We start from the raw sequence: 20,484 nt of genomic DNA on the forward strand, positions 1-20,484 counted from the left end.
GAGTTGTGCTCAATCTTACAACTTTTCTTGCCATGGTCATAATTAGTGTATCACTAATTAAATGAATCACATGGTCATTAAGCTTCCCTCATCAACCTTATTTAATCAGAAGTCCCTTGGGAAGGTCACAAATGGTGAGCCCAGAATGTTGCAATTATCATAAATACATGCCAGTTGCCAAGCTGGATATTTTGTTCATGTGCAGAGGGAGTGACAGTCATAAGTGTGAGGATGCAGCATAAACCACTTTTTTCAGCCCTTTGGTAACTGAACATTCATTCAACAAAAACCTTTTAAGGTGGTGAAAAATAATATGTGACAAAAACTATTCAAAATATGTTTATTATTATTCAATCATTGAATAAATCTTTACCTGAGATGAAAGCAGATTGCAATCCAAGTGCATTCCTTTCCCTGTTTTATGTCGTTGAAGAAGTGCAGCCATAATTGCTCCATATGCATATAATCCTGTAGCAAGGTCAGTCATAGCTACTCCTGGCCTAACTGGCTCACCATCCTAGAAAGAAAATATCAGGATGACAAAGCTGATATATCATACCTCTGTCACTTCCAAAATGTTTTCTTCCATAAGCTACAAATCAGATAACATTACTTACACAATGCAACTATGAAACTTCTTTAGAAGCGAGCCTCACACTCAATGACATGAGCTATTATATCCATTTGCTAAATTAATTAATTAAGCTGTTTAACCATTAACAAACTTAAAATAGTTGAAAAAACATGAAGTGATCTGAATAAATCACTGAGTTATGAAGGGTAATTCTCAGTATGCAGGCACCAGCTGTTGAGATGGTATCTTTGTTTGCATAAACAATACTATCTGTTTAGGCAAAGAAATGCATGCATTATCTGATTAACATTTCAAAATACCAGAAGCAACCATCAAAGTTACATAATATTCCTGCTCTGGCTGGATATTTGCAGGGGGGAAAATCATCTATACTTTTAGTCATTTTAGAATATGAATGAGGACCGATCACGAAATATTAAGTGTGCATTCTCTTCTCTGTCTCTGTTGCATTTAAAAAAGAATGTCTATTTCTGCACTCCAGAATTGTTTACCTTTTTGTAATGGGGGAAGAAACCTCTGCAAAAAACAATATATTTAAGATTAAGAAGAGCCATAGTAGCACAGTGGCTAGATTGCAGTATTGCGGGCTAGTTCTGCTGATTGCTAATTGCCAGCAATTCGGCAGTTCAATCCTTACTGGCTCAAGATTGACTCAGTCTTCCATCCTTTCGAGGTTGGTAAAATGGGGACCCAGATTGTTGGGTGCAATATGTTGACTTTGTCAACCATTTAGAGAGGGCTGTAAAGCACTATGAAGTGGTATACAAGTGGTATATAAATCTAAATGCTACTGCTATTACTATTTATTTGGATTTTTCAGTTATTTCATATTCTTTGGATTATCAAATCTGTTACACTATGAATTTATAATAGCTTTTTAAAAATATTAGCCAACTAGGAATATCTCAATTCATTGAAGAGGATAAACTAGACTAGAGAGGAGATCACATATTTGGCTCCTTGCCATTTGGGACTCTATGATATTTTTTTTGTTGGAACATATTTCAAAGTATAGATATCAGCACAGAAAACCATATTGTCTGGCTTCACCATCCTTTATCAATCAGTCTGAGCATTCAACATGATGCTAAATCAGTTCACATGAAAAAAATAAGAACCTGTTGTATGTACCACTTGACATGCTGGACCAGAAATAAATATAAGGGCTCCAAGACTGATATCAGTATTAGAATCTGTTCAAAGATGCCAGGTGCTGACATCAGTCTCCAAGCACAAGTATTATGCAAGCTTCAGCACAATTGCAAAAGGTTAGGTTTTCTTGTCATATTCTCAAACTTCGTTAAAATTTACAGTGATGTACTTGTGAATATATTGATTTGAATAATAATGCTCTGCTTAAATCATCTGCAATTCATATTTCAGTAGGTTAGAAATTACATTCAAATTACATAGAATATTTTCCTCAAGGGGATTTTTGCAGGAAAAATCACTTAAATCATAATTATTTGCTTATATTGGATAGCACATAACAACAAATAAGAGTTTATAAACCCTATTTCTATAATGAGAAGATGTAAGATAGCAGAATGATGAAAAAACCCAATAAAAAGGCATTGAATATATCTGCATGGTTTCAATTCTGAGAGTCAATCCTACTGAAAATACGGATTACTTCTAAGCAAGCATATATAAAATTGTACAGTAAATGAAGCATATTGTTTCAAGGTTCATTAGACATAAGAACCATGAGATTAAACCAAATAGAGTGCAGAAAAGGCTGCTTGTACTTAATGCCATCATCTGACACCCAACTCATTATCTAGCATGTCAGTTCAGAAGCCAATTTCTTATTAATTTCAGCCCTCTTTACTAACTTAGAAAATTGCTTCCAGAATTCAGGCACATTTGGGATGCATTCCTGACTTATTGTAAAGGACCAAGTGTGTCAGACAAAAGAATGTGCTTCAGTTATAGTGGCTATAATAATTAAGCAAAATTAATAATCCATTAAAATGATGTTATATAAATATTTGAAATCATATAAATTAATACTGAATTAACCACTTAATGATAATAATCTTATGTAATAGAATTATACTTCTGTAACATTAAAAAATTTAAAAATTGGGGTGGAATGGAACAGATTTGGATACTGTTAGTAATTTTGTCTTGGATTTATTCTCTAAATGTGCCACTATTTCTCTTACTCAGGCAATATGGGCCCTACTGCTTTGGCTTTAATCTTTATCCAAATGTGTTGGCTAGAGATCAAAGCTTTGCAGGCAAATATATAACTAAATAAAATGTCATGTGCAACATATACACATATACATCCATCACATTATTCCTTTCAGGATAAGCAATGTTATGCAAAGTTCAAAAATAGAATAATAGTAAACCAAATAAATTAAAGGCATCTGATAATAAAAGGAAACATAGCTAAAATTACTTTTAACCAAACCTTAACTGAATCTTTCTGCCATTGTAAATAGCTTTGCCCACCATATCCATACAGTGTTTCATAAACTTTTTTATTTTCTTTTGCAAATTTTGCATTTTTCTTTTCAAAGATCCTTTAATACCATCCAACCACAACGTTCTTCATTTCCCCTTCCTTCCAACACATTAACTGTTATTTGATATATTTGTATAAGAGAATATTCATTATTCAAGTAATGTATTCAGGAAGATATGACAAGGACTCATAGGGTGATGATGGAACTGATGCACAAAAAATTCAGAAATTAGAGGAGAAACCAGAAGGAACTAAGGAAAGAATACTGGAGATAATTTTAAAAATGAGACAAGTACATAAAGATATGGAAGAGACAGTAATAATTCTTAAAATGGAACAGATAGATTACTCTTTAAGAGTTTAAAATATAGAAGAAAATAAAGAGAAAGATCTCTCAAAAGTGATGAAAGAATTGCGGATGAATACTCTAGAGCAGTGTTTTTCAACCACTGTTCCGCGGCACACTAGTGTGCCGCGAGATGTTGCCTGGTGTGCCGTGGGAAAAATTGAAAAATTCGAAAGATTTTTTTAAAAAAATGTCAAATTTTCGCCCACTAGGCGGGCGCCGGACTGTGTCCTGGGTATGGGGGGTGGGGTTTTTGACCCCACCCTCGGCCAGCAGGGGCGCTGATTGGCGCTCCTCAGGGGGACACCCTCCACTTTTCTGATGTCCGGGCTGTGATTGGTCCAGACTCCAGCCTGGACCTATCACAGTAGGACATCATCTTCCGACTTCCTTCCCACCCGAGCACAGTGTGCGCAGCAGCGGAGAGAAGAAGACGTCGCGACTCGAGTCACCAGGAGGATCGGAGCAGGAGGAGACGGACGGAGACCAGGACTCGGCGGGAGTCGGCACTTTATATATAGTCAATATAGGCACAGAGTTAATTTTTTTAACATTTTCTAATGGTGGTGTGCCTCGTGATTTTTTTCATGAAACAAGTGTGCCTTTGCCCAAAAAAGGTTGAAAAACACTGCTCTAGAGATTCATCAGCAAAAGATACTGTAAGTATTGAGGTAGATCCCAAAGGAGAAACATGAAAGCTTTACGAAAAAATCAATAAGAGTGGAAATTTTAAAAAGGGCAAGACATCATGGATAGATATAGAATACTTCTTAATATGGTGGCTATTTTATTAAGAGTTAGGGGAAAAAAGAGGTAGAAAGTAGAAATTGGGTAAATAGTGTATGTATATATGTATGTATGTATGTGTGTGTGTGTGTGTGTGTATATGTGTGTGTGTGTGTGTGTGTATTTGTGTTACAACCCCTGGTATGCCTAAATATGGGAGGAAGGTCACTACTCCCTCTTTCTGTCCTTCGGCTCATCCCTGGCTCAACTGATAAGGAGGCGAGCCTGTGGCTTAGTGGCTAAGACTCCTGCCTAAGATATAATACAGCCCAGGTTCAAATCCCAGTAAGGGTATGGCTAACTGATGAGAGCTAATTAGCTCGAAATAGATCTATACTAGTCTCCCTTTATTTATTTATCAGTACAAATACAACACAAATATAAAAAGGCAACATTAAAAATAAAAATATGGTTTTCTGCCTGCATGGTCTTCTGTGATAAGCCGAAAGACAGAAAGAGGGAGTAGTGACCTTCCTCCCATATTTAGGCATACCATATATATATAGTAGATTTTCACTGGTGTAGGTATGCTGGTCTTGTTGTATTCGGGTCTTTTCCCGTGTAAGATTGAGATTGTCTTGGCAACATTTTGGCGAGGTCTCACTCACCATCTTCAGGCTAGTGTTTTCGGCTTCGTGTTTGTGTGAGTAAAACATGGTCGTCTTTCTATAAATCTTGGTGGGGGTGTGTGGAGTGCTGGCTTTGTTTCAGTAAGTGGATTGTCTGTGTAATTGTATCATGATTGGTAGATTGGTGCTGGCTGTGTGTCCATTGTTGTTTTGTGTTGTAGCGGTCTGGGTGGTGGGTGAGGTTCGTTTGTTGACTAGGGCTGGTTGATTAAATTAAAATCAATTAATTTCCAAAACTGAACACTTCAACAACAGAATAATTATGGAAGCTATCAAAATAGAGAAACACCCCCACAACATGAATAAATGTGATGATACCTCCCGCCTACCAGACATCTGGAAACCAGCCCTAGTCAACAAATGAGCTCCACCCACCACTCAGGCCGTTACAACACAAAACAACAACGAACGGACACACAGCCAGCACCAACCAGCACCAATCTACCAATCATGATACAATTACACAGCCAATCAATCCACTTATTGAAACAAAGCCAGCACTCCAAACACCTCCACCAAGATTTATAGAAAGACGGCAGCTCTGACCACACTTTACTCACACAAACACGAAGCCGAAAACACCAGTCTGAAGATGGCGAGTGAGACCTCGCCGAAACATTGCCAAGACAATCTCAATCTTACATGGGAAAAGACCCGAATACAACAAGACCAGCATACCTACACCCGTGAAAATATACGAATATATGTATGTATGTATGTATGTATGTATGTATGCATGCATGCATGCATGCATGCATGCTGGTTTTGTTGTATTCGGGTCTTTTCCCGTGTAGGATTGAGATTGTCTTGGCAATGTTTCAGCGAGGTCTCACTCGTCATCTTCAGGCTTGGGTTAAAATGCGATCGGAGCTGCCGTCTTTCTGTAAATCTTGGTGGGAGGGGATGGGGTGCTGGCTTTGTTTCAGTAAGTGGAATGATTGATTGTGTGGTTGTATCATGATTGGGTGATTGGTGCTGATTGGTGCTGGCTGTGTGTGCATTGTTGTTTTGTATTGTAACGGCCTGGGTGATGGGTGGTGTTCATTTGTTGACTAGGGCTGGCTTCCAGATGTTTGGTAGGCGGGAGGTATCATCACATTTATTCATGTTGTGGGGGTGTTTCTCTATTTCGATGGCTTCCATAATTATTCTCTTGTTGAGGTGTTCTGTTTTGGAGATTAACCTGGCTCCTTCAAAGTTGATTTCATGTCCTGTAGCTTTAAGGTGCTGGAAAAGGGAGGAAGTTTTTTCTTTTTTTCTTACTGCATTCTTGTGTTCTGTGATGCGTGCATTTATTCTCCTGTTTGTTTGTCCTATATAAGTTGCCGGGCAGATTTTGCATGGTATTTCGTAGACTCCTTGGTTTTCTAGCTGGATTTTGTCTTTGGGGTTTCTTAAGATGTTGGCTATTTTTTGGTCAGTGGTGAAGGCTGTCTTGATATTGTGCTTGTGGAGAATTTTGCTGATTTTATCTGTGGTGCCTTTGATTTAAGGGAGGAGGGCGATGCCATTGTCCTGTTCTGTGTCTTGGTTTTTTGGGGGAGTCTCCTTTTGGAATAGGTTGGTGATTGTTTTTCTTTGGAATCCGTTGGAGATTAATATATTTGTGAGTTTGTGTAATTCAATTTTCAGGTGGTCTTTCTCGGCTAGGCCTTTGGCTCTAGAAATGAGGGTCTTGGCTACAGAGTTGATCTGTGCAGGGTGGTGATGGGATTGTGCATTTAAGTAGTGGTTGGTGTGTGTTTTTTTCTGGTAGATGATGTGTCCTAGAGAGCCATTGGGTTTTTTGTAGATTAGGACATCCAGAAAGGGAAGTTGGTTGTTTGCTTCTATTTCCATGGTGAATTCTATTTTGGGGTGTAGGCTGTTGAGATGTGTGAGTAAGTTGTCCAGTTTTTCTTTCCCGTGTGGCCAAATCACGAAAGTGTCATCAACATATCTAAGCCAGAGTTTGGGTTTGTGTTATGTGTGTGTGTGTGTGTGCACACGCGGGCGTGCGCGCGCGCGCACACACACACACACACATATATATATATATATATATATATATATATATATATATATATATATATATATATATATATATATATATATATACATACATACACACACACACACACACACACACACACACACACACACACACACACCCCTGGTATGCCTAATATTACCTATTTCCCTGGCTCAACTGATAAGGAGGACAGCCTGTGGCTTAGTGGCTAAGACTCCTGCCTAAGATATAATACAGCCCAGGTTTGAATCCCAGTAAGGGTATGGCTAGCTGATGAGAGCTAATTAGCTCGAAATAGATCTATACTAGTCTCCCTTTATTTATCAGTACAAATATATATATATTTGTACTATATATATGGGGGGGGGGGGTTGCAACACAAATACATACCTATTTCCCTGGCTCAACTGATAAGGAGGACAGCCTGTGGCTTAGTGGCTAAGACTCCTGCCTAAGATATAATACGGCCCAGGTTCGAATCCCAGTAAGGGTATGGCTAGCTGATGAGAGCTAATTAGCTCGAAATAGATCTATACTAGTCTCCCTTTATTTATTTATCAGTACAAATACAAAAACCTGATGAGATTTTGATATATAAAACAAACGCTTATTTTCTTTGCCCTGGCAAATGGAATGCTGAGATGCATGGTGTACTTAAGAATGAATTTTAGACTATCTCGATTGTATTTGCATATGTGGCCACCATGATAGGACCACACCTTGATTTTGTAACTGTTTAGTTTTAAATTCCCCTTCTGCATTCAAAATGTCTTTATATGTTAAGATATTTTCCAAATTCACTACATTTGGATGTGTAAATGCTTCCATAGTTGACAATTTTATATACATTTTTGTTTTCACCTTTTCCCATATAAAAGTAGAGCATTTCTTATATAATGTCTTTGGAAGTATTTATAATTATTATTTTTGTCATACTATAAGAAACATGCTATCCTATCCACTTCCGGTTCCGGCGGCTACGGCGATGGGCAAGTCTTTGCCCGCTCCCGCTCTCCCGGTGGGCTTCCCCCGCTTCTGGGGGGGCACAGGACGCCCCGAAGAGGCGTCCTGCCGAGGGAGCGGCTCGCGGAGTGCCCTGGCATCGGCGGCGGCTGGTGGGGGCTTCTCCGCTTTGCTCTAGGCATCGGGGAGCAGTCTCGGAGGGCGCGCCTGCGTCTCGCCCCATGCCGATCGGGCAGCGCAAAATTGAAGGAAGCAGCGGCGGTATGGTGAGGTGCTTCCTTTCTCCATTCTTTCTCTGTTGAATTGATGGACTTTTCAGCAAGGTTATAAGTTAAACTTTCGGAGCTTCGTTGGAGGTGCGGTTAGAGGGGGGGATTTTCCCCCTCCTTGGACAAGCGGCTTGAAAATTTTTTGCTTTTGCCCCTAGGAGGAAGGAGGAGGGGGGAGAGCCAACTAATGATGCCTCACCCCAGTAAAAGTGATTTTCACTGGACTTAGTTTTATAATTTGTTGATGACCTGAGAACTTTGTGAACTTTTGAAACTTTACTATGCCTCTGAGCCTAAAGCTGGCAGGGCAAGATGGCACACTTCCGTTTTCTTCATGAACTGTGAAACTTGACTCCACCTTTAAAACTCAGGCTTCTGGTCTTTGTCTCCGTACTACCCAGAAGAATCTCTTGTGGATTGCTATTTCCTGAACCCCCTGGAGAGGAAACCTTTTCTTAATGCTAGATTGACCAAAGAAACTCTCACTTGTTTGGATTTTCTGCCTCCTGGACTCATCTGCCTGCTCTACTTCTCCAGCTGTCCAGTCTCTACACTGACTGACTTCTCTGTTTTATAAACTATGTCTCCAAAAAGACCACCACCTGGAAAACCTGGCTTTGCTACTTCTGCACCGACATCTGCAACATGCAGCCCTGCCACACAGTCAAAGATTACAGAAATGATGCAACCTAAGAGTACAGAATTGGATTTGCTGCAAATGCTTCAACAACTCATACAGGGCCAGGAAGAAATTAAGAAACAATTAAAGGAAATGAAGGAAGAAATTAAAGAGAATCAAGTCCAAATTTATAAGAACTCACAGAGACTGGACTTTGTGGAGGGTGGGGGGGCGGAGGCGAGGGGGGGTGGAAGTTCTACAGAAGAGTAACAAAGAACTTGATATTCAACAAATGAAAACAGAGTTTGAGAGAATGTCCTTTTATCTTAGATTTCAAAATGTTATAGAAACAGATGGGGAAAATATAAGGGACATTATGACCAACATCTTAGCTGAATACATACACAAAGACAAACAACAGATGGAGTGGGAGATAGATTTGGCCTATAGAGTGAATTCAGCATATGCCAGGACACACAATGTACCCAGGGAGGTTCATATTCAATTCCTTAGGAAAAGCACAAGAGACGCAATTCTGGGTGTACAAAGGGGGCAAACATTGACATACCACACTAGGGAGATAACCATCTTGAAGTAGATCCCAAAAAAAATTAGGGAGAAAAGGAAAAGTTATTCGCAATTGGCGAATAAATTATACCAGAAAGGGGTGTGGTTTAGATGGTTGATGCCTGAAGGGATGTTGATATTCTGGGAGGAGACAAGAATTAGAATCAATACACCCATAGAGGCTCAGTCCTTTATGGAAAAAAATAAAACAAACCTAGAAAAAACAGAAGACTCTACAACGGTTATACAGGACACGGGAGGGGCCGGAGTCCTGCCAGCGGGGGGGGGGGGGAGGCGGCAATACCAAGAAAGCTCAGATCACAAAAATGAATAAGAAAACCACATTGTTATAAACATACCGAAAGTAATAGTGAAATTATATTTAGAAAATATGTTATAATATATAAGTTGATTGAAAACTTCTATTTCTATATGCTGATTTTACATGATTATGTATTAATGTTTTATACCTAGATGTATACTATGAGTTTGGAGGGAGGGGGCGTCTGCCATACTTGCAACTGCCAAAATTTGTATATTATTCCACATACCCTTTTCCTAGTAAATGTTTTAAAAAAACCAATAAAATTTTCTGGAAAAAAAAAAAAAGAAAGATGCTATCCTAAATGGACATCATGTTGTTCCAGCAGTCTTCTGTGTTTTAGAGCTATCCATTCTCTCACCCAGAAGCTTGATAGTAGCGCTCCCAATCTGGTAATTCAAAAAACCTCATTTTTTTATTCTTGCAACATTTTCAATCTTTTCAATGTGCTCTAATTTGTTGTAGTAGTCTTATATACTTATCTTCTTTCATTGTTACACATCTTGCTGTTAAGTATATTCCCAAGTATTTTACTTGCTTAACTATTTGAAGGTCTGGGATTTTCTTTTCAATTCCCCTTTTTGTTTTTCTGTAAGATTTTTAAGTAATATTTTGTTTTATTTTTATGTATTTTCAGTCCTGCAACTTCTCTATATTCTTCTATTTTTCCCATTAACTTAGGCCAGATTCCATTGGTTCTTCTAAAATGAATACTAAATCATTTGCAAATACTTGTAGTTTGTATTTTTTCTTTTTTATTTCTATTCTTTTTATTTCTGGATCTTGTCTAACATTTCTGTTTAACACTTCCAATATTAGCATAAATAGTAATGGGGAGAGTTGATATCCCTGTCTTGTGCTTTTTTATATTAAAATTCTCCTTATAGTTCCCATTAACTATTTCTTTTGCTGTTTGCTTATAATATACATATATTTAATTTTTTTATTGATTTTAAAAATTTTACAAGGGAAAAGGGGTTAAGAGGTTATGGAACATTTTGACAGCTACATTGTGCAGGGGGGGAGAAGCCCCCCGGGTCTTGCAACTTTTACAAAAAGGAAAAATAAAAAACTATGAACATTTGCATAGATATTAGCAGTTTTAGGCTTGCACAAAATCGTCAGTATGTTTCAATCATTTTACTTTTGTCACTTCCTTGAAAATACATTGTAACAACATTTGGAATAGTGTTTTGATCATGTTTATAAAATTTTTGCCACGATCTGCTGTTTGATAAATTGCCAATTTACACTGTCAAAAGCTTTCTATGCATCTAAAAAGATCAACACCATTTGCTGTCCCAAGTTGATTTCATAGTATTCTAATGTGTCTAAAATGAACCTTATGTTATTTTTTATTTGTCTTTTTGGTAAGAATCCATTTTGGTCCAGTTGTATAAATTCATTGAAAAGCCTTTTTAATCTCTCTGCCATTACTGATGCAAATATTTTATAGTCTGCATTTAATAATGATATAGCCCCATAATTCTTTATCTGTGTCAGATCAACATCTTCTTTTGGAATTAGAATAATATTAGCTTCTATCAAAGTATTTGGTATCTCAGCCTCTAACAAAACCTCATTATAAACATCTAACATTGTCAAACTCAGTGTGTCCTGAAGATGATGATATACTTCTGCTGGTAGTCCATCTTGTCATATTTTGTCTATCGCCTCTGTCAGTTCCATCATCGTAATTTTTTTATTTAACATCTTTTTAATGTTTTCAGTCACTTTTGATAAAAAGATGTTAAGTCATATGGCTTTTACAAAGAGCAAACAACATTGGATCAAATAATGTTAGGAACAGATGAAAACAATAAACCATATAACTTCCTATTAAGTTTAAAAACGCAAGACGAACAGGTAAAAGAGACAATGATAGCATGTCTCTAAATCATAGATTTAGGCAAATGGCAAAAATTCTGGGATAGAAACTATAAGCTGACAATGGCAACTACTTATAAGGAAAATGTTTTACAGGTGGCACTTACCACTGGAAAGGTTAGCAAAGATGATTAAAAACATGCCTGCCAAATGTTGGAAATGTAATCAGACACCGGGCACATACTATCTCACATGGTAAACATGTGTGAAAGAAATAATTATTGGATAAAAATACATACATGGTTTAAAAAAATGTTAAAACTGCATATAGCTTATAAGCCAGAAATAGGTTTGTTAGATATAGTACCAGAAAAATATAATAAGGGGAATTTGTATTTAATACTGCACGTTTTGATGTCAGCAAGAATTGTATTTGCACAGTATTAGAAAAATGAGGAAACAACAAGAGAAGAAGGTATAATTAAAAAAATATTAGACTGCGTAGAAATGAATAGACTGATATTAAAGATAAAAGAAAAGGAAGTACTTTCAAATATGGGATTTTTAAAATAAATGGTTGGATAACTTAGGTAGAAATTAGGAGCTGGGAAAACGTTATTATGTAATCAATCAACCCAGACAATACACAAAGCACTTATGTATGTTAAATGAAAATGTACAAATAAACTATTTTTTAAATGAATTTTGGGGTAAGGAGAAATACATCTGCAGCTTACATAATTAGTTATAACTATTGTCTGGCTTTAGAATCTCCAATACAAGACTTTCAGGCATTCTGGTACTCCCAAATATTTATGCTGATAGCTGCAACAGCCACTGGTCACCCCATTTTAGTGACCAGAGTTATTCACAATAATTGAAAGAAAAGGAAAAAAAAACAGATTTATGACCTCATTATGATTAGACTACTACAACACTCTTTAGAATGTGAACTACACTTGAAGATCATGAATATGCAATTAACTAAAATACTGCATTGTACTACTAGCATTTATTTACTTAAAGATGCTTCTCTCCTGGCCAGAATCAACGTATCCTGTGAATTTGTTCAAAGCAGAGTATTTTATGTCTGTACCTCATGTAAGATATAAAGTGAGGAAGCCCTATATTATGAAATACTTTACCTCTAGATGTACGAGACCAGTGATGGCTAACCTTTTTGGCTCACATGCCAAAAGCCGGGGGAGCGCAGGGGGGGTTGTGCGTGGGTGTACCATATTCATAATGCTACGTGCGCAATGCTGCGTGCATGTGCACATGGACCACCACCCCTGTGTGCATGTGTGGGCGACCAGCACCCCCCCCCCCCAGTTCTGGTGTGGTTTATTCGCCCTCCCCAGACTCCAGAGGTTTTCTAGGAGCCTGGGGAGGGGGAAAACGGCGGAGGGGGCCCTTCAGGGATGTTCCTGAAGCCTCCAGAGGGCAAAAAATGGCCCTCCGGGACATCCGGAAGTTCAGAAATGGTAACTTCTGGTTTGTCCTTAGGGCCATTTTTTGCCCTCCAAAGCCTTCAGGGAAGCCTCCTTAAGGCTCCAAAGGACGAAAAACGGCCCTAGGATCAAACCGGAAGTGATTTTCGGTTTGACAGTAGGGCTGTTTTTCACCGTCCAGAGCCTTCAGGGAAGCCTCCTGACTTAGCAAACAAAGTTTTTTCATTGCTGTGCTTGTTTCATTTACCTTGGATTTGCTTACAGAAATACTAGCCAGCATCTACAGAAAGCAGATTAGTACTACGAGGTTCCTTTGCATTGTTCAGAACTGTTTTTGTTTACTTTTGCTTTGAGGATTTGTACGTACTACTGTAGATTGCTTGTAGAACAACTGATGGGCAGCAGTTCCCTCTGGAAGTTTCATCTGCTCAGCCCTGCAAATTCTCAAGCCTCTTAGTTCACCTATTATTGGGGTCATTTAATAAACTGAAGCACTCGGCAAACTCAATCTTCATTGACTTAATGACCTTGTTTATTCATTTAACAAAACGTGATTTAAAATGTTGAGACTTCCAGTTGGTGTCACAGCGGTACGGACATGGGCTAGTGGGGCTCCATGAAACTCAGCCACTATCTGCTTGCCAGGAAACCATACGGGGCTAAAGCCACCTTGGAGCGGTGGTGAAGATAGGAGGGACTCTTTGTTGATCGTGAGGGAACGGTGATTTCCTTGCTTGATCTAAAGAAACCCTCTGACTGGCAGCAGAGACTATGGCTATTACGGCCAGACTGAAATTATGACAACCGGGACGAGAAGAAGCACATACTGACAACTTGAAAGCAGTGTATCTGATCCAGGTGAGAATTTTCTAACTTCTACCATACAGACTAATTTCCTGAAAAAGAAAAAGCTTTGAAAATTGAGACTCCATAGAAGAGGATTTTCTTTCTCCCTAAAGAAAAAAGTGGCATGTGAGAGTCACAGCAAAAGGACAGATCCAAAAAAGAGTGACCCTTAATAGGAAAATTAAAGATATTATACTCTAATTAACAGGGGGAAACTGGTCTGGATATTAAATTCAAAAAAATTTTAAATAAAATTTTGACGAAAATCAAAAACTTGAAAACCTGATGAAAAGTTTATAAACTTTCACTACATAAGTGAGAAGAGAAAGAGTTAGAGCGACATCTATTGACTGGAAAAGATATTTTACTGCTGAATGAACAGTGGAAAAATACAGAAAAGCATTGTAAGACATAACAAACAAATTTGGATTGGTACTTGTAAGTGATAAGAGAGCAACTGTAAAACTATTTTGTGGGTTTCTGGGTGTTAGAGAGTGACTCTCTGAAAACTCCTACTCCTTGAACTTTTGTGGATTATAAATGCTTTTATTAGAGTGAAACTTTGGCAGCTTGGAATTGTTTTGAGAAGAGTAGCAGATCTTTGGTTTGTTGAAGAGTTAAACTTTGAGATAATGGGGAATTGGTGGACCTTTTTGGATTACAAAATATAAATACCTTTCTGGATCACAATTCCTACCTAAATACTAAATACTATCTTACAGAAGACAAGAACATAATTCCTGAGTTTAAAGGAACTTTCTTTCTGCTCCCTTAACAGACTGATCTTATTATAAAATATAATTGGCTTGGAAGAAATATTCAGAGACTAAGTCAACTAGATTTTGTTGTTGTTGTTTTTCTTTTTTGTTTCTGGATATTTTAAGCCTTTGGTATGCTAGGGCGTTGTGTCTTGGATGGGCTAGTTGAGACTTTGGGGATTATTGTGTTTTCTGTAATTAAAATAATTGATATTAGAGGTTAAGGTGATGAATATGATTAGAGGATAAGAAAAAAAGAAAATGACTGTACTGGGCTTAACTAGAATCATAAAAAAACTGCACCACCAATGTAAGCAGCTTTAAGCCTTTCAAGACAAAAAAAAAACAATAGAGGCTCTGTTATAACAGGAAAAAATGAATACATTTCAGAAAGACATACAGATGGCACTCCAATCCATTCAGGAGGCCATGACAAAGAACCATAATGAGATGAAATCTGATCTGGAAGAAATGAAGGGAGAGCTAGGAGAAATGAAGAAACATATTCACAACATGGATGAGAGACTAGGAAACTTCCAGCAAGTGATAACAAAACATGAACAAAGAATTCAGGAAATAGAGGAGAAATCAAAAGACACTGAGAAAAAAGTAGATGAGATTTTTTTTAAAAAGAACACAAGCAAATAAGGACCAAGAAGAAACTGTCATAATTTTGGAGATGGAAAAGAAATGGAATTCTTCTTCAAGAAAAACAAACAAGAAGAGACTTCACTGCAAAACCTATGGGACACAGTCAAAACATATATTAGGGGATTAGCCATAACATACCTTGCAAGAAAAAAATAGAACAGAAAGACCACAACATAAGGCATTAGAAGAATAGCATTAAAAACTACAATTAGAATTACAAAGACAACCACAGAAAGGAAACTTAAAAACCCAAGTGGAAATAATAAACATAAACTAAATCTAATGGAAAAAGAAGAAATTGGCACAACAAATCAAAAGAGCAAAATCATCTTTTTTTTGAAAATGCCAATAAACCAGGAAGATGGTTAGCATACGAATTGAAAAAGGAAAAAGAGAAGAAACTGATAAGCAAACTAGAAGATGAAGAAAGAACTTTACAGTACCAAAATGAGTCTATATTGACAACTAAGATGCCAAACTCGTGGATAGAAGCAACTATTACTTTAATATCAAAAGAATCAGATTTAATACAAATAAAGAATTATAGGCCAGAACTTCTGGTGGTGACATCATCGTGGAGCAGTGTGAAGGAATGGGGCTCCAGCCCTGAAATCTGAATTTTCCTGGCAGAAAGCCTCTAAAAGGCACAGGCAATCTCAGAGGGATTGACAGAAGAAACCGGATGCTCCAAAGACCTCGGGGGTGAAAGGTGATCCCCTGAAGGGACAGGAGAAATTCCTTAACTCTGGCAGGAAAGAAACCCGCCATTTTGGCTGGTTCAAAAGGGTGACACCCACAAAGCAGGAAGAGAAAATTGGAAACAACAAGACAATATCGGTGCGAAAAGAATCCCAAAGCTGGTAAAGTCGGATTAATGATCGGTGGTGCTGTGATATAGAGACTTCAAAGCAAGAGGCAGGATTTCTATTGGAACAACAGTGGTGACTAAGAGAGTGAAAGAGCAAGTGACAGCCATGTTTACACAGTGACAGCAGAAGGAGACGAGAAGTGAAAAAGGAAGAAACTCCAGACAGAGGTACCCTGAGGCTGATCAGAAGGGGAATTCTACTGGATTGGTGACTATAAACTGTTTTTTGACAATATTATAGGTTTTTGTGGAGGAGGAAGTGAAAAGTAAATGACGGGAATAGACTGTGCATATTGAATGGAGAAACTTTGGATATGTGCATGTGTGTGGGTTTCGTAGATTTTCATGGGTACAGGTATGCAGGTCTTGGCGTATTCGGGTCTTTTCCCGTGTAAGGTTGAGAATATCTTGGCGATGTTTCGACGAGGTCCCACTCGCCATCTTCAGGCTGGTGCTTTTGCCTTCGTGCTTGTGTGAGCAAAGTGTGATCAGAGCTGCCGTCTTTCTATAAATATTGGTGGGGATGTGTGGAGTTTTACAGCAGCTTTGTTGCTGTAAGCGGGTTGGTTGGCTGTGTTGTTACATCTTGATTAGTTGATGGAGTTGATGTATGCAGATTAGTTGGCTGTTTCTTAACATCCTATGTGGCTGAGGTACTAGCTGTGTTCCCATTAGTCTTTTGTGTTGTAACAACCTGGGTAATGGGCTGTGTGATGACATCCTGAGCTTTAGTGTAGTGATATGCTGAGTCCTGTGCTGCAACATCCTGGGAGGTTGGCTGTGTTGTAACATCCTGAACCTTTGCGTTGTAACCTCCTGAGTTCTGTGATGTAATGTCCTGAGCAGATGGCTGTGATGTAACATCCCGGGCTTTGGTTTGGCTCCGAGTTTGCAGTCTGGCCATGTGTTCATGGAGTGTGTCAGTTTGCTTTGTGTGGGGGTCAAAGGGGGGTGCAGCAGTTGGTGATGCTGCTGTGGTTTGGCTTCTGGATGGTGGTTGCATTTCATCTATGGGATGGGTTTGAGTTTGAGTCTGGTGAAGGTGATTGGTGGTGGTGTCCTGTGTTGTTCTGGATCCGGTGTCGGTTTTCGTGGCTGGGACTCATTTGTTGACTGGGGCTAGTTTCCAGATGTTTGGTAGATGGGAGGTATCGTCACATTTATTCATGTTGTGGGGTTGTTTCTCTATTTCGATGGCTTCCATAATTATTCTCTTGTTGAGTTGTTCAGTTTTGGAGATTAATTTGGTTCCTTCAAAATTAATTTCATGTCCTGTTGCTTTAAGGTGCTGGAAAAGGGAGGAAGTTTTTTCTTCTTTTCTGACTGCGTTCTTGTGTTCTGTGATGCTTGCATTTATTCTCCTATTAATTTGTCCAATGTATCTGGCTGGGCAGATTTTGCATGGTATTTCATAGACTCCTTGGTTTTCTAGCTGGATCTTGTCTTTGGGGTTTCTTAAGATGTTGGCTATTTTTTAGTCAGTGCCAAAGGCTGTCTTGATATTATGTTTGTGGAGAATTTTGCTGATTTTATCTGTGGTGCCTTTGATGTAAGGTAGGAGGGCGATGCCATTGTCCTGTTCTGTGTCTCGGTTCTTGGGGGAGGTGTCTCCTTTTGGATTAGGTTGGTAATTGTGTTTCTTTGGAATCCATTGGAAATTATTACATTTGTGAGAGTTTGTAATTTAGTTTTTAGGTGGTCTTTGTCGGCTAGGCGTTTGGTTCTGGAGATGAGGGTCTTGGCTACAGAGTTGATCTGTGGTGATTGGGTTGTGCGTTTAAATAGCGGTTGGTGTGTGTTTTTTTCCGGTGTGTCCGGGAGCCATTGGGGTTTTGTAGATTAGGATGTCCAGAAAGGGAAGTTGGTTGTTAGCTTCTATTTCCATAGTAAATTGTATTTTGGGGTGTAGGCTGTTGAGATGTGTGAGGAAGTTGTCCAGTTTTTCCTTCCCATGTGACCAAATTATGAAAGTGTCATCTACATATCTAAGCCAGAGTTTGGGTTTGTGTTCAGATTTATCTAAGGCATTGGTTTCAAAATGTTCCATGTATAGCTTTGCAATGACGGGTGAGAGGGTTGATCCCATAGGTGCTCCTTCAATCTGTTTGTATCTTTGTCCATTGTGGATGAAGTATGTATTGGTTAGGCAGTGGTTGGTCAGATCTAGGATGTGCTTATAGGTTGTATTTGTTTTTGATAGCTGTCAAGGCTTCTTTTATAGGCACTTGGGTGAAGAGGGATATAACATCAAAGCTCACGAGTAGGTCACTGGGTTGTAGGTTATGTTTCTTTATTGTTTCTATGAAGTGGAGTGAGTTTTGTATGTGTGAGGTAATGGATTCTGTGTAGGGTTGAAGTTGTTTGGCAAGAAACTTGGCAAGATTCTGTAGAGGTAAGCCTATGGAGCCGACTATAGGTCTGAGTGGTGTTCCTTCTTTGTGTATCTTGGGGAGGCCATAGAGCTTGGGGCATCTGGATGATTTCTCTCTGGGGATGATTCTTTGCTGGATCTCTTCACTGATGGGAGAGGCTTTTATTTTGGATTTGGTGTTTTTTTCCAGGTAGGTGGTGGGGTCTGTGTTTAGAAGTTTGTAAGCGGGGTCTTGAAGTAGGTTGGATAGTTTGGCTTGGGAGTCAGATGTGTTCATCACCACAGTGGCATTACTTTTGTCTGCTGGGAGAATGATTATGTTGTTTTTCCTCAAGTTGGTGAGTGTTTTTTGTTCTTCTTTATGTAAGTTGCTTCTGGGTGGATTGCTGGAGCAGAGGATGTTGGTGACTTCAAGTCTGATTTTATTGGCTTCATCTGGGCTGATTTTGGTAAGGGTAGCTTCAACACCGCATATGATGTTTTCAGTGGGGATGCGTTTGGGGACGACTACAAAGTTGAATCCTTTGGAAAGGACATTGGTTTCTGCTATGGTGAGGGTCCTGTTTGATATGTTATGTACTGTTTGTTTCATGAGTTGCTGTGGAAGGGTGTTGGGCTTGTGGTGTTTTTTTAGTCTGTGGAGTTTGTTGGTGTGTGTCTGCCTTAGGGGAGGTTTCTGTTTCGGCTCTCCAGAGGGCTAGTTGTTTGGATTTGTCCCAGAGTGCTGGATGGATTTTGTTACTGAGTTTGAGGTGAAGAGTGGGTAGGTCCCTGTTGGTTTGGTCTAGTGGGAATCTTTTCCTGTGGAGTTCATTTCTGATTAGGGCTAGTTCAGTTCTTTTCAGGATCCTTTTGGCGGCTGAGATTTTAGAATGTTTAGGATGTTACAACGCAGCCAACCTCCCAGGATGTTGCAGCACAGGACTCAGCATATCACTATACTAGAGCTCAAGATGTCATCACACAGCCTATTACACAGGTCGTTACAACACAAAAGACTAATGGGCACACAGCTAGTACTTCAGCCACACAGGATGTTACGAAACAGCCGACTAATCTGCATATTTCAACTCCATCAACTAATCAAGATGTAACAACATAGCCAACCAACCCACTTACAGAAACAAAGCCAGCACTCCACATATCCCCGCCAATATTTATAGAAAGACGGCAGCTCCAATCACGCTTTGCTCGCACAAGCACGAAGGCAAAGGCACCAGCCTGAAGATGGCGAGTGGGACCTTGTCGAAACATCGCCAAGATACTTTCAACCTTACACGGGAAAAGACCCGAATATGCCAAGACCTGCATACCTGTACCCATGAAAATCTACGAAAACACACACACATACACATATCCAAAGTTTCTCCATTCAATATGCACAGTCTATTCCCGTCATTTACTTTTCACTTCCTCCTCCACAAAAACCTATAATATTGTCAAAAAACAGTTTATAGTCACCAATCCAGTAGAATTCCCCTTCTGATCAGCCTCAGGGTACCTCTGTCTGGAGTTTCTTCCTTTTTCACTTCTCGTCTCCTTGTGCTGTCACTGTGTAAACATGGCTGTCACTTGCTCTTTCACTCTCTTAGTCGCCATGATACTTTCAACCTTACACGGGAAAAGACCTGAATACGCCAATACCTGCATGTGTGTGTGTGTGTGTGTGTGCGCACATACATACATACACACACACATACAGACAGACAGACTAGAAGTGGAATACAACAGGACTGAGGACTAAAAATTCGTCAGCTATAACTTTTATAATTGATGGATCTGAAACACTTTGAGAACTTTTGAAGGTGGAACCTTTAATAATAAAGAAATTCTGTGTTGGGTAAAAAGAACAAGAAGAACAAGAGCGCCATCTGGAGGATATCGGATGGACAGATATAAACAAATAGTGTGCATAAACAAATGATGCAGGACTGAGGTGTTATTGAATTGAGTTATAGAAGTGACTTAAGAAGACAACGTGAAAAAGAGAAATCCTACTGAAGGACCTTGGAGGATAATAGAACTAGAAGGAGGAGACAAAAGGTACATTCATAAATATATGAACACAATAGGATAAGAAATATAATTAATTGTAAAGGCGAACCAACTGCTTTATAGGAGCCTGGGGA

General features: G+C 38.9%; 1 protein-coding gene across 5 annotated transcripts in view; it reads right to left on the reverse strand.

Annotated features, from left to right (window-relative positions):
* The window catches only part of SUGCT (succinyl-CoA:glutarate-CoA transferase), a 337,147-nt gene that overhangs the window by 266,263 nt on the left and 50,400 nt on the right, over positions 1 to 20,484 (reverse strand). For all 5 annotated transcript variants that reach the window (XM_081932604.1, XM_081932608.1, XM_081932606.1 and 2 more), the window contains exon 8: positions 374 to 517. In XM_081932604.1, coding sequence (XP_081788730.1) covers positions 374 to 517 — 144 coding nt within the window. The remainder of the gene's footprint in view (positions 1 to 373; positions 518 to 20,484) is intronic.

Source organism: Natrix helvetica, assembly GCF_964273705.1.
Source record: "Natrix helvetica genome assembly, chromosome: Z".
Classification (NCBI taxonomy): domain Eukaryota; kingdom Metazoa; phylum Chordata; class Lepidosauria; order Squamata; family Natricidae; genus Natrix; species Natrix helvetica.